The sequence below is a fragment of the Leuresthes tenuis genome, unplaced genomic scaffold (assembly GCF_036924035.1).
Source record: "Leuresthes tenuis unplaced genomic scaffold, fLeuTen1.0.hap1 SCAF_4, whole genome shotgun sequence".
NCBI classification, from domain to species: Eukaryota; Metazoa; Chordata; class Actinopteri; order Atheriniformes; family Atherinopsidae; genus Leuresthes; species Leuresthes tenuis.
In genome coordinates, this window is record NW_027325358.1 from 11,461,340 (window position 1) to 11,473,376 (window position 12,037).

General features: G+C 40.8%; 1 protein-coding gene across 1 annotated transcript in view; it reads left to right on the plus strand.

Annotated features, from left to right (window-relative positions):
• helz (helicase with zinc finger) overlaps window positions 1–12,037 on the plus strand; it is a 49,619-nt gene continuing 37,582 nt past the window's right edge. Inside the window, exons 1-8 of the mRNA XM_072384573.1 lie at window positions 1–83; window positions 7,190–7,432; window positions 7,725–7,761; window positions 8,544–8,668; window positions 9,566–9,622; window positions 9,952–10,000; window positions 10,193–10,268; window positions 11,200–11,398. Coding sequence (XP_072240674.1) covers window positions 7,208–7,432; window positions 7,725–7,761; window positions 8,544–8,668; window positions 9,566–9,622; window positions 9,952–10,000; window positions 10,193–10,268; window positions 11,200–11,398 — 768 coding nt within the window. The 5' untranslated portion in view covers window positions 1–83; window positions 7,190–7,207. The remainder of the gene's footprint in view (window positions 84–7,189; window positions 7,433–7,724; window positions 7,762–8,543; window positions 8,669–9,565; window positions 9,623–9,951; window positions 10,001–10,192; window positions 10,269–11,199; window positions 11,399–12,037) is intronic.

Consider the following 12,037-nt stretch of genomic DNA (forward strand, 5'->3'; position numbering starts at 1 on the left):
CTCAACCTTCAGATCAGTACATCCCACTATGCTTTGCGATGGTCTGACAAGTGGATCCAAGATGGCGTAGAAAGTAAAGCTAGGTAAGTGTTGACTTCCCATTTTCAGCCCTTCCAGTTGTCTTTTGCATCGCAAAGCCACCGACATGAATCCCCTCCATAAATCATTAGGATAATGACGAATGCTTTGAGTTCATGCACGGATAACAACAGGATGTCATTTGGGTTATATGCGCCTGAACACCGTGGCAAAATTTCAGGCCCGAACCCGTTTTGTTTCGGCGAACCCTGCTAGCTAGCCTGCTAACGTTAACAAACCAGCCAGCTATTCTTGTTGTGAGCTTGCCAGTTTGGTGCCAAGAAAGGCCGTGTTTTGGCTGGTGAGCTAACTGCTAGCTACGCACACTCCGTTTAGTAGCAACATTGCCTAACCAGTGCAAACAAGAAACGATAAGTTAACCAACACTGTGGGGACATTTTTCAGGGCTTTGTAACGCTGCCGTCATCGCTCTGATTTACAGCAGTCATGACAAGTTTGCAAGACAAACAACAGCTACAACTATCCACTGAAAGACGAAACCTGTCATCCCAAATGTTTGTGTTTATGGTTATGCGTTATTTCTAAACGCTTAATAATTGAGCTCAGCTAAATCTGGATGTTTTACGTTCGTGTTTTCTAAACGTTGTCGCTAACGATGCTGTCAAACCAAGAAACGTTATGGCAGAGTGAGACAAGTCAGTGTTCTTCAATAACAGTCATTAGGGATAAAGTGACCTTTCTTTTTTCTTTTTTTTTTTCTGTTTTTTTTTTTTTTTTTACAGCGCCTCACTTAATTGTAGACTAATCTGTGGTCGCCAAAAATGAAGGAAGGTGTCCACCCACTATATCCCGCCAAACTACTTGTTGTTGCCTCTGTAAAGTAGGAGACTTGGAAACTTGGATATTAGACAACGGATGTACATACAGTGGTGAATGTGACACAACACTTTTTCAAGTAGCCCTTCTTGGTACAAGCGGGTGCTGTGCTAATATCAGACCTACGTTTGGTTTTGCTTGGATCCCGTTTTCTACTAGTCTGCAACAAACCACTGCTTATACAAGCAACTCTCAGCCCTCATTTTGGTTTCCACACGTTTTGCTGCCTAGTTTTTTGCTGATTGCGTATTGTCCCATGATTGCAGTTAAATCATCAGCACAGCATGTCCCATCATAGCTGTTTCGTAATGCCATATGTTTCAGATATCTGTTTGAGATACATTAAATACAGAAAATGCTCATTTTGGTTTACATTTTGACTTGACTTGAAATTCTACAGTAATCTGGGGTTAAGTACACAGAAATAGTCAGACATTTGAACATGAAAGGCTTCCTATTTTGAGGGTGAACCCTGTAGCACTGGAGACTACGCCAACATAAATTTCCTATAATCTAAGCGACACAAAACTTGATGTATCTCAGCTGTAAGATTAGCAAAAATGACTAATAATATTTTATCTGAGTTATCATTCAGTTTGAGCACTATATGTTTTGAAATAGTTTTACCTGGATACCATTACCTTGGTGATACCCCTCCACTTGCAAATGAAGGTCCCTGGAGGAGCCATGATAATACACGCTATCAAGTGCATCCAATAAGTTTTGTACTGCTGTTTACGCTCCCAAATGTTATTTAAATGAAGGTACACACACTGAGTATGTAGTGAACAGTGTGGAATTTCAGATGCTGTGTAGGTGTGTTGTTACAGAATGGCTGGTGCGGCATGATTGGCCAGTTGTCTCATCAGCATGGTGTACAAGGATAGATTGTAAGTATAACCCAGTCATAAATTGTTCCTGAGCTAGATGATGTAAGTTTTAGGGGAAGTGAAGTCATTCCAGCTCACTTTTAACTTTGTGTAAATGCAGATATGAAGCTTTTCAGACGTGTCATAAACTCAGATGAGTTAGGAAAGAGGTAGCTACTCAGGGCAAGCACCTTGAGATGTTCCAGAGAACCTGTGCACAGTTTGCAGATCATGTACATTTTAAAAGGTGGCGAGAATTCTGAGGCGGATGCGGCGGTCATCTGCGTTCTCACACGCCACCGCCCTCCAACCTGTCTCGATCATTTGAGACCTGCATTGCACATGTAAAATGAGCTTTTGTTTAATGTTCTTTGGCGTCTTGTAGAGATGGTTGGGCTGTTTTCAGCCACATAGAATGTTAAGAGAAAATAAAATTTGTGCAAATATTCTGCATTATTTTACTTTACGCCGAACAACATTGTAACTTTTCACATGCCTGATTGGTTTTAGTCGTTTATCCTCCTTTTGATGCTAAGGTAACAAAAAAAACAACAACTGTACAGTTTCAAAGTATTTCAGGCCTTCATCACACATACATTTTATTTTTATTTTTTATGTAGAACAAAACAAAATATAAGCACATCTTGTTAGTTTCAGTACTCTCCAGATAAAGATTGGCCACAGCCATCTATTTGCTCATAGGCCATTGCGGTCACCAAGCAGAATACCGATATTAGACTGATATATCTGCACATTCCTATCTAAAACCAATGATAGAGGGTCCATATCGATCAGCCATATCGTTAAAACCACTGACAGGTAAAATGAGCTACGCACCTGCGTCCTATCTTTGGCTTTGATATGACGTTAGACATTTGCCAACTCTAAGATCAAAGGAACATCACACCCTCACAATAACAACCTCGCCCGGTGGGGAAGAAGTGGGCCCCACCTAAAACTGTACAGGAGAGGTTCAAAGAACACTGCAAGGAATCTGAGGAGTTCACCCGGCCTCCCAACTCCCCAGGTAACAATTCTATGGTGTCTATGCGCAGCAAGCCCAACCCACAGTGACCCCACCCGTTACCCCACAGGGCTCAATCCAGGATGCCTTCAGATGTCCTTTGAACACGCCCTTGCTGGTCATAGCTCGTTTGGCGGCATAAGGAAAAACCTGCTCGAGATGAAGCTGGCAAAGCAACATTACATTAAGTTGAGAATTTGTCCGCGCGTCATTATCCTGACTTCCACGAGACGAGAGCTGACTGAAACAGAAACTGTCGGTGGAACTCAAGCTGCTGCTACAGGCAAAGTTCCTTACTGCCGATTATTGAAGAAATAACCATCTGAAACGCCTTTTGAAAGATTAACATTCCCTTGTTTCTACCTTTTTTTTTTTTTGTGTGTATGGTAGTTAATGACTAGCTTTTGCAAATGTATTACAAAGTCACTGGGCCACAGGCCCTTGTTTAAATGTTAATTTTCAGCCAGTCATTTCCAAAAGCTGCATCCCAGGGTGTGGTGAGTGTTTGGATGGAATTTTAACATCGGCTAGTTTCTGTGCAATTCAATTTTTCTTTCCTTTTTTTTTTTTTTTTTCTCTTAGCCGACCACCTTTGCACATAATGATGATAATAAGTGTCGGGTGCCCATTTTTGTAATAAAGCAGCTTTATCTGGCACGCTGTGATGAGCTGCAATGCCAGTTGGGAAACTGGTGAGGTGGTAAAAGAGAGGACCACAAACTATAAGACTTTCTGACTTTTTTAAGCATTTGAGGATAGGCTGTTCTCCGGCAGCTCATGGCATACCCTCCTATTTTCATCTGTGCTGTTTATTAAGGAAAAAGGCCACACGGCTTCATGTAATGGCAAACTAATGTTTAAATTCACATGCGCGTTCACTTCATTGCTTTTTGCTGACAAGTTGTTAATTTATTCTGTTGCTCTGGTATTTCTTTTATTCTTTACACAGAGATTTTGCTATATTGCTGCAAAGTGGATGCCTTTATTATTCCATCGTTGCATCATGATGCTGACCGAACAAAGGAAGCGTAGCACCGTATCATTGTAAAATCCGAGAAGTAACAAAACCCTCTGTGTCTAAAGCACCTTTCACAGTCATGTAGATTTGATTCTGTGATGACCTCTGCTGCCTGGTGAGAAGTACATAAAAAAGGTGGAACAGTGTGGACGCTGTACTGTAAACTAAGGTTAGCATTGAATATAAGTTAACAAATAGCCAAGCTAAGTAAATGGGGAAGGGGAAAGCATGCAGACTAAGATGGTGATCTGAACATTCTCGCTTTTTGGTTAAGAAGTGGCGTCTAGTTAGCCTTCATCATCCTGCTTCCTATGAGAGTGAAGCATATATGTCAGACTGTTTGACTTTCATATGAAATATTAAACACGGATTTGTCCTGCTCTACATCACACGTTTAAAGCAAATAATCAGATACTTTCTTCACCCACAGAGGCCATATTTGTTTTAGGCATAAAAAAGTCTTGCTTTTCATTCTTTGAATGGGGTGACATGTCATTTGGCTGAGTTGAATTCCGGGTCTGTAGTTTGCTCTGCCAGTCCAGCTCGCAGTGGAAAGTTGAGATTGGTTTGACTTTTTCAAGTGGCAGTGGAGGCCCCACCCAATCAAATTTCAGACTAATTTTATATCTGATCTCATGATTGATTGTCAGTACAGTTCCAAATTATTGTCTGATATAAACATAGATAACCTTAATGGATGGTGTGCTGCACATTTACAGGGTTATGTACGTGTTGGCAGCTAGATAACAGGTCGCTCTTTTTAACACGGGCAGTGGTGTTATCCAGTTGTGATCCAGTTCATTGGTTTCTTTGTTGCTGTAGTGCTTTATGTTAAAAGTTCTGTTGCAACTTACCAGCTAAAACCAGCCCGTCTGCTCTCGTGTATCCCTGCCTTTGGGTTGGTGTTTGATGCCATTCAGGTCTCCACTGAGGCTCACATCTCAGTAGACTCCAGCTCCACCATCATTTACTGCAGCCAGTGACCATAGGCCTTGTTCTGCTCTCGGGTTCTCGGAATCTCGTGTTCAGGCTGGAGGGCCACTCCAGTCAGAACTTGGAAAAGGTAGACAACAAGTTCATGTGTCGCTGTGCCAAGCCCACTAAGGCTGCAGAGCAGAACAAGGATGCCATGAAGTCTGTCCGAAATGAGATAGCTAACTATCAACAGCTGCAGTCCAAGAAGGAGCCAGTCTGCTGGTCTAGAGACAAACTTAATACATTGAGCTGTTATTTAGTCGTCTTATAGCACTTAGCAGTTTAACGCTTTGCTGGGGCTTGGCAATGTGGCCAAAAAACATTCTACATCAGAATTTTCTGACTGGTGATACATGGTATATATCTTGTTACTTATAAATATTCACTATCATAACATTGACAGTAGTGCCATAGGAACACTAAGTATTTGCATTCTACCTACTGTCAACATCTCTAAGCAGCTAACAACTATTTACTTCTCTTGCACTGTCTCTGCTCTCACACTGGGTTGTACTGTATACGGTATTTACATTTTGTTTCTGTTATCTGGGAGCACAATGACTCAGAAATACTGTTGTGACTAAAATATCACCCACCCAGACTGCACATAAACCAGCAGTCTCTGATTTTACAAATCCAGCATTGCCTGATAAAATCACCTGCGAGCACATCTGTTTAGATTTGGTGACGAATAGAATGTCTCTGGGAAAGTTATTTCTTATCCGTGGCTCACAGTCAGGCTGCTGCTCTGCAGGGGAAGACGCGTGAAGGTGGAAAAGTCAATACTCATTCTCACTTGGCTGTTCTGTTGACACTCCTCAAGGAAATTTGGCCACTGTTTTTCCCAAGACGTTGCTGCATTTAATGCCAGTTGATTTATTTGATCGATAATATATTATTTCATTAGGCGGACTAAGTTGACAACAGTGAGGAGTGACTGTAAGCTTGTCTTATTGCTGACGAACACGAAGGAAAAGGGGAAGGTCTGTGTGCACCTCGAGTGAGCAGAAGTACAATCAACAAGCTTGTGCGGCTGTTTGGAGAGAAATGTGATGGACAGAGGTATAAATAACGTCTCAGAGTTGTTCGTCCGTTGCATGCTACATATCATCAGGCATAACTACAAGCTAGAATTCCATCGGTGTAAAAATAAGATTTGTGTTCATGTCGACTTGTAAAATATCAGCTTCTGACACATCACAGTTATTGAAGTGCTCTTTGGAACATTGAAAGCTTTAAAACACGACCTCTTTGAGAGTCTATTTAAATGCTACAGGTTTACAGAGTTTATCTGACTTCATGGACATATTTTAATCTTCACTGTCATTATGTGATAGCCACTTATCAGTAATTAGGTCGTGAAGGCAACAGTCTAAACAAATTTGCAAACATATCCAGATCAGTGTCCTTCAGCTCCTCTGGAGTGTCTTCTGGCACCGCCATGACAACGGGAATATTTAGTCAAGTATTTGGAGAATGACGTGCTTTTCAGAATTTGGTTTTGTAGACTTGGAATGAAGATGCAATTGAAGTGTAGACTTTATCCACTCTGGGTTTACCAGATCTCTGGCATTTTTGGCGTCGTATGAAGATTTCCTGCATAGCAAAATCCAAATATGTGCCTCCTGTGCGAATTCTCCAACTATACAAACCGCAGCAGTGAGAAGTTGTTCGTAAGTCAGGGCAGTAATTTAAGTTTCTATTGACTGGGAAGTATGGACACGTCCAAGCTCTTCCAGTGAAAGATACTTGAACAAAGTTTGTTAACATGAGGAGGGAAAAGGTCATTATGTTGTGGGATGTTAGCGACATACAAATGGTTGCATGTTGGAAGGTTAATGTCAGACAGACACTGGAACTAAAGCACCAACATTTCAGAACACCACTTATTCAAGAACAACACAGTCATGATATCCATTCTCAGTCAGATATGTGATAAATGCTTTAATAATAAGGGGACAAAAAAAAACAAAACAACCTCACAGACACACTAAACGGATATCTTAATTTTGACATTTAATTTTGATAAAATTAAACCGACATTTGCCTATTTTATTGTCGTTTCTGGCTCTTCTGTAGGCTGATTAGTTGATTCCTGCCTCCAAAATGCTAGGGGTGCAGGTCCATCAGTGCATCTGGCCCAGAATAGTTTGAGCAGCATGGAGTAGTTGTATTTTACTTGCAACTCATATCTGAGCACAGTACATAAATGTGCTTGGCGAGTATGAAAGTTGTGCTGGTGCTGCTAGTTTCAAATTTCAGTAAAACTGGTCCAAAAAAAGGAGGAAATAGTCCGTCCGTCTCCTCCCCCCCCCCCCAATTACCTCCTTTTTGGAAAGGATGCTCAGCTTATTCTGTGTGCTGTTTTTTCTCCTCTTGTGCTTACAGACGTTTTGTCTCTAAGTCATGGCAGACAGGAGAGCGGAGAAGTCATGTGAAGAAGCCAGCAGATCGTTAGCCAGGCGGGAGTACGAGGCGGCAGTCACCCACAGCACAGATGCCCTGGTGGTCCTTGGGCCCCAAACCCCATCCTCCAGCGCCCCTGTCCCGTTGAGCCCTCCATCCGTTGTTGCAGCCGGACCCCTCCGTAGCCGAGCCCTGCTCTACCGAATTGCTGCCTTCCTACAACTGGTGAGGACACTAGCTGTTCTAAGCCCTGCTGACATAGTTATGTGTATCTCTTAATGAAAACAGAAGCTGATCATTGTTTTAATTCCAGTTTTGTACGTCAGTATGACTTTAAGAAACACCATTTCTTAGTTTTTCTACGTGGTGTTGTTATTCACTCGAACTGAAGTAGCTACATTAATATTAAGTCCTGTAATAACAATATGAGGGACTCTGTTGTAAGTCAAAGACAGCCATAGTTGAAGATTATGTGACCCCCATTTTTTTTATAGCACCACTTTCCTTCTGTTAACAGAAAAACTATGATGAAGCAGATGAAGACTGCAAACACGGTGAGTGCAATTCAAAAGTGTTTTTTTTACAATCACATTCTCTTTGTGCTCTTTCCAAAGGGCTTTGGGTTGCATTGCCCCAAACAAAAAGTAGCTTGTCTTTATTTATTGAAAGGGAAGTCGCTGAAGGGATCTCTTAAATTGGTAAATCGATGAGGAGCACGTAGTTATACAATGAAATAAGATTGTATGTGTTTGTATTGTAAAGAAATAGAAAAAATATATATATATTGACCCATTTGTGCACATGCATTTGGCCAGAGCACCAAAGTGTTGGGTGTGTGGGGAAACACTTTACAAGCCGGGATTTATTCACCTACATTGCACATTGTGCCATGTGAATGTACAGAGGCGTCAACTTTGATCCACAAGGGAGATATTAACAGAGACAGAACCATCCCGCCTCAGGTGTGCTTACACATCATTGAACTCTCCACTTTTACCAACAGTTTGAAGTTATTTTTTGAGCCAACAAGACTCAACAGAGGCTTCTGAAACACACATCAGTCATGATGAAATGGGTGTTTTGAATTTGGGTCCATCTGCTGTGCAAAGTGTACGTTGTGTCTATTTTTATCGGTTTTATTGCTTCAAGTCAGAGGTGCGACAAGAAGCCATCCAAAGGTTTGATGTCATGAGTCAATGTTTGGCTTTGGATAAGAGTGCCACACAGAATGGGATGTGGAAATGTACATTGACTTTGCGTCTTTATTTTTTCTTTGAGAAGAGATCTGTTAATTCTCTTCCAACCCGTTCTCTCTGTGTTCTTCATTCTGTCGCAGTTCTTGCAGAAGAAATTGCACGAGGAGATGGTTCACTACAGGCGAGTTTGCACTCCATGCTGTTGGATGGCAGCCTGCAAGAAGTGGCCAGCATCCTCTCTAAAGCCTTGTATGGAGAGCAAATGGTATGATTAATGTACATTGTATCCAAACTATGCATTTATGTTTTCAGGCTGCGCATTGACAGTAATTAAATGTGCAAGCAAGAATATTATGGCTGTTCAGGATCCGATTAGAAGATTTATTAGTTTAGGCTCACCAGCTACTGTTTTTATGGGATGTGCATAAAAATATCACTTCACCGGCCATCTGATCAGAACTTTGAAAGAGTAAGAAAGCCCTAATCAAACATGCACAATGCAGACAGCGTATAGAAAACAATGTAAAGTGGACGATTAGGGCAGACAGTCAAAGCGTGACAGCAAATGATTGCATCGCATTACATGCAAAGTTGGAGCGTCTTATGATACTTTCATTTAGTTAATTGAAGTCTTGATATTTTGAGGAAAAACACTCTAATTAACAGTCATTAATTAGGAGTAAGAATATGTGTCTGCTGCAGAAAATGCCATCCTCATCACCACTGATTTAAAAAGCCATTTTTCTAGAGGGTGCTTAGATCGACTGTTTCACATATTTCACATCTGGTGTAAGTTACTGGAAGGGGCTCAACCCACTGAAGTGACGGATGAAAAAGGCAACATACACATTCTACATAAACCATAAGTATATGGTCATGAATGCATATGGTAAGGCATGACCTAAAAGGGTAGAATTTCATGTGATCTGAGCTTTTTGGCGGTGTTGGCTTCAAGTAGTTGTACAATGGAGCAATTTCTAGGAGCTGTTAAAGACAACTTTCTAGTAAAATAATAGAATTTACAGCAGGCAGACTTTTATATTACATAAAGCAAAATGTTTAGTAAAAATGGTATTGAAAAAGTATGACTGTTAATTCCAATTACTGAAAGTATTTATTGCGGTTATGCTTTAATGAAGATCCTTTTCCGTCTCCTTCACAGAATGGCATCGTTACAAAAGACCTGACCAGACTAAAAATGCTCTTCTCTGAAATAGAGGTAAGTGCCTGAGTTTATGGATCGAGGCTGTTCAGCTTACTTTTGTGCTTTCTACCCTCCTGTTTGGGCCTTTCAGCATGTTCTTGGTGTTTAGAAATAATGGTATCGTACTTACGAAGTGTGAATCATAAGATTCTTTTTTTTTTAAGGCCAGATTTTAACATTAACATCATTATTTTGTCTGCCTTATTTTTGAATTTTCTTTTTTTTTTGTTCTCCTTTTATGGAAATTTAGTAGCCCGACTGCTTGTTTGCAGCTAAAGTACTAGTTTACATAATATTAATAATAATCTTCTGCACCCACCCCAACCTGCTCCATCTCATGCCAGGCTATAAATAGAGAGATGGCACCAGAATACACAGACGACCTGGACGAAGGTGAGTAAATCTGTACCAGGAGTTTGAATCAATATTTCTTTCAGTTTTCTTTTAACCTTTATTTATGTGCAGTAGACATATTTTCTGTCAATTTCTTGCATTGTTAAGTCAGTTGGCATCTTGATTAATGTTATGATTGTTATGCCAATATTGTTTTTGCTCTCGTTGACCACTTGACTTGTGAATTGACAGAGGTCCAAGATGGCTGGCAGTTCCGGCCTCCTCCCAGAGGAGTCACCAGCAGCGAGGAATACACCCTCTGTAAAAGGTCAAATATATCATCTTCTACTTTGAACACAAAAGTAAATAATGAAGAATTTGGTCTTTTTTTTTTTTGTTTTTTTGGAGTATGTACCTTTTGATTTGCTTTTTGAAGTGACTGATTATACAGTAGCTAATATCATAAAAGATGATAATATTGTAATTCACTGAGGGTTGTAATGTAACTGGCTACAACACCACTGTAATCCTGGACAAGACCACATTTATAGGATCGAAATGTTTCATCAAACGATAATAGTGGTCTGGTTAATTAATTTTTTATTGATCGGCAGTGACCCTTCCATTAAAAAGACAAGTTTGCCCAAACCATGCCAATAAAATAGCATTTTCAGGCCTGAACTGTTGTCTTAGTGAATGCCACAAATCAAGAATGTGATTAAGGATAACTTATCTGACTAAAATCACTTGTTACTACTACTCGGAAATGCAGCCCATTTGGCTTTAGCCCTTTTTTGAACTTTCAAAGGTGCATTCATTTTTGTGGTGAGGTTTTCATGCATTCCTACAATGATATCCATTTCTTTGTAATTGTTGATGGACTGTTCTTGCTGATTCAATTTGAGCACGTTCTGCTTTCACATCAGCAGTCACTCAAAGACAAATTGCTTTTAGTTTTTCTAACCATATCACATCAATTTGCAAGACAAAAATGTGTTTCCAATCAGTTTCTGACCTTGCAGTCCAGCCATTTGCACACGAACCCTCGTTTGTATTCATTTAGATTTATTTTTCTTTACATATTGAAACTAATTTATACCAACTGGGTCAGTGTGACATTTTATACAACAACATCGTGTTTCTATTCTTCCTTCTCTCTTGTTTAATACGCACTGCGTATCTGAGCGTAGAAACCGGTGACAACCTAAAACGATAAGCTGAATTGTTGATTCAATAACTGCTTTTATTTTGTCCTGTAGGTACTTGGAGCAGGGCCTGTGTCGGTACGGGGCCCAGTGTACATCTGCTCATTCGCAGGAGGAACTGATGGAATGGCAGAAGCGTTATGCTTCACGACTCATTCGTCTCAAACAGCAGCAGGAGAGCAAACACTTCACAGAGAACTACATGGAAACACTCATAGAAAAGTGGATGAACTCCCTTTCCCCAGAGAAAGTGGTGAGTGGCTGTGGGGTGCATGCAAGCACAAGTAACTCGATAGAAAACATGCAAAATACTGTAGAAAAGTGAGGATTCACTTTCTTCCAAGTCCTGTTTGTGTTTTTGACTCTGTGTATAACACGAAGAATCCTGCAGAAAGCTGAGACAGTGGTTGTAACTACTGAGGGTCCTTTCTTAAGCCTGGTTCACGCTATGCTAGGTTTTTGAAGTCATAGACAAATGGCCCACATCTGAGGCAAGTCAGTGGTTTGTTGGGTCTTCACGAATCACGATGTGTGACAGTTTGAAAGACGCAATATGAGAGCTGAGTGGCATGCGTTAACGCTCCAGTCGAGCAGCTTTGATCGTTTCACAGGGTTGGCAGAGCAGTAGTTGAGTGAACTGTCGAGAGGAAACGACAGCCAATGGGAGCACAAGAGGCCCGGTCAGGTGACACGACAGGGCAAAACCTGGAAAAGTCAAATAAATAACGTTCAACATGACAGAGCGCATGGTGAGGAACCCATGGTCTGCTCAGGAAACTGAAGATGGCTTGTTTAAACGATGGTTCGAACACTCGTGCTTTGCTGATGACGGACTCGGAACTCGTGGGGAAAACGGTTTTCAACTACTAAAGATGTTAAGTAAAAAAGTCTT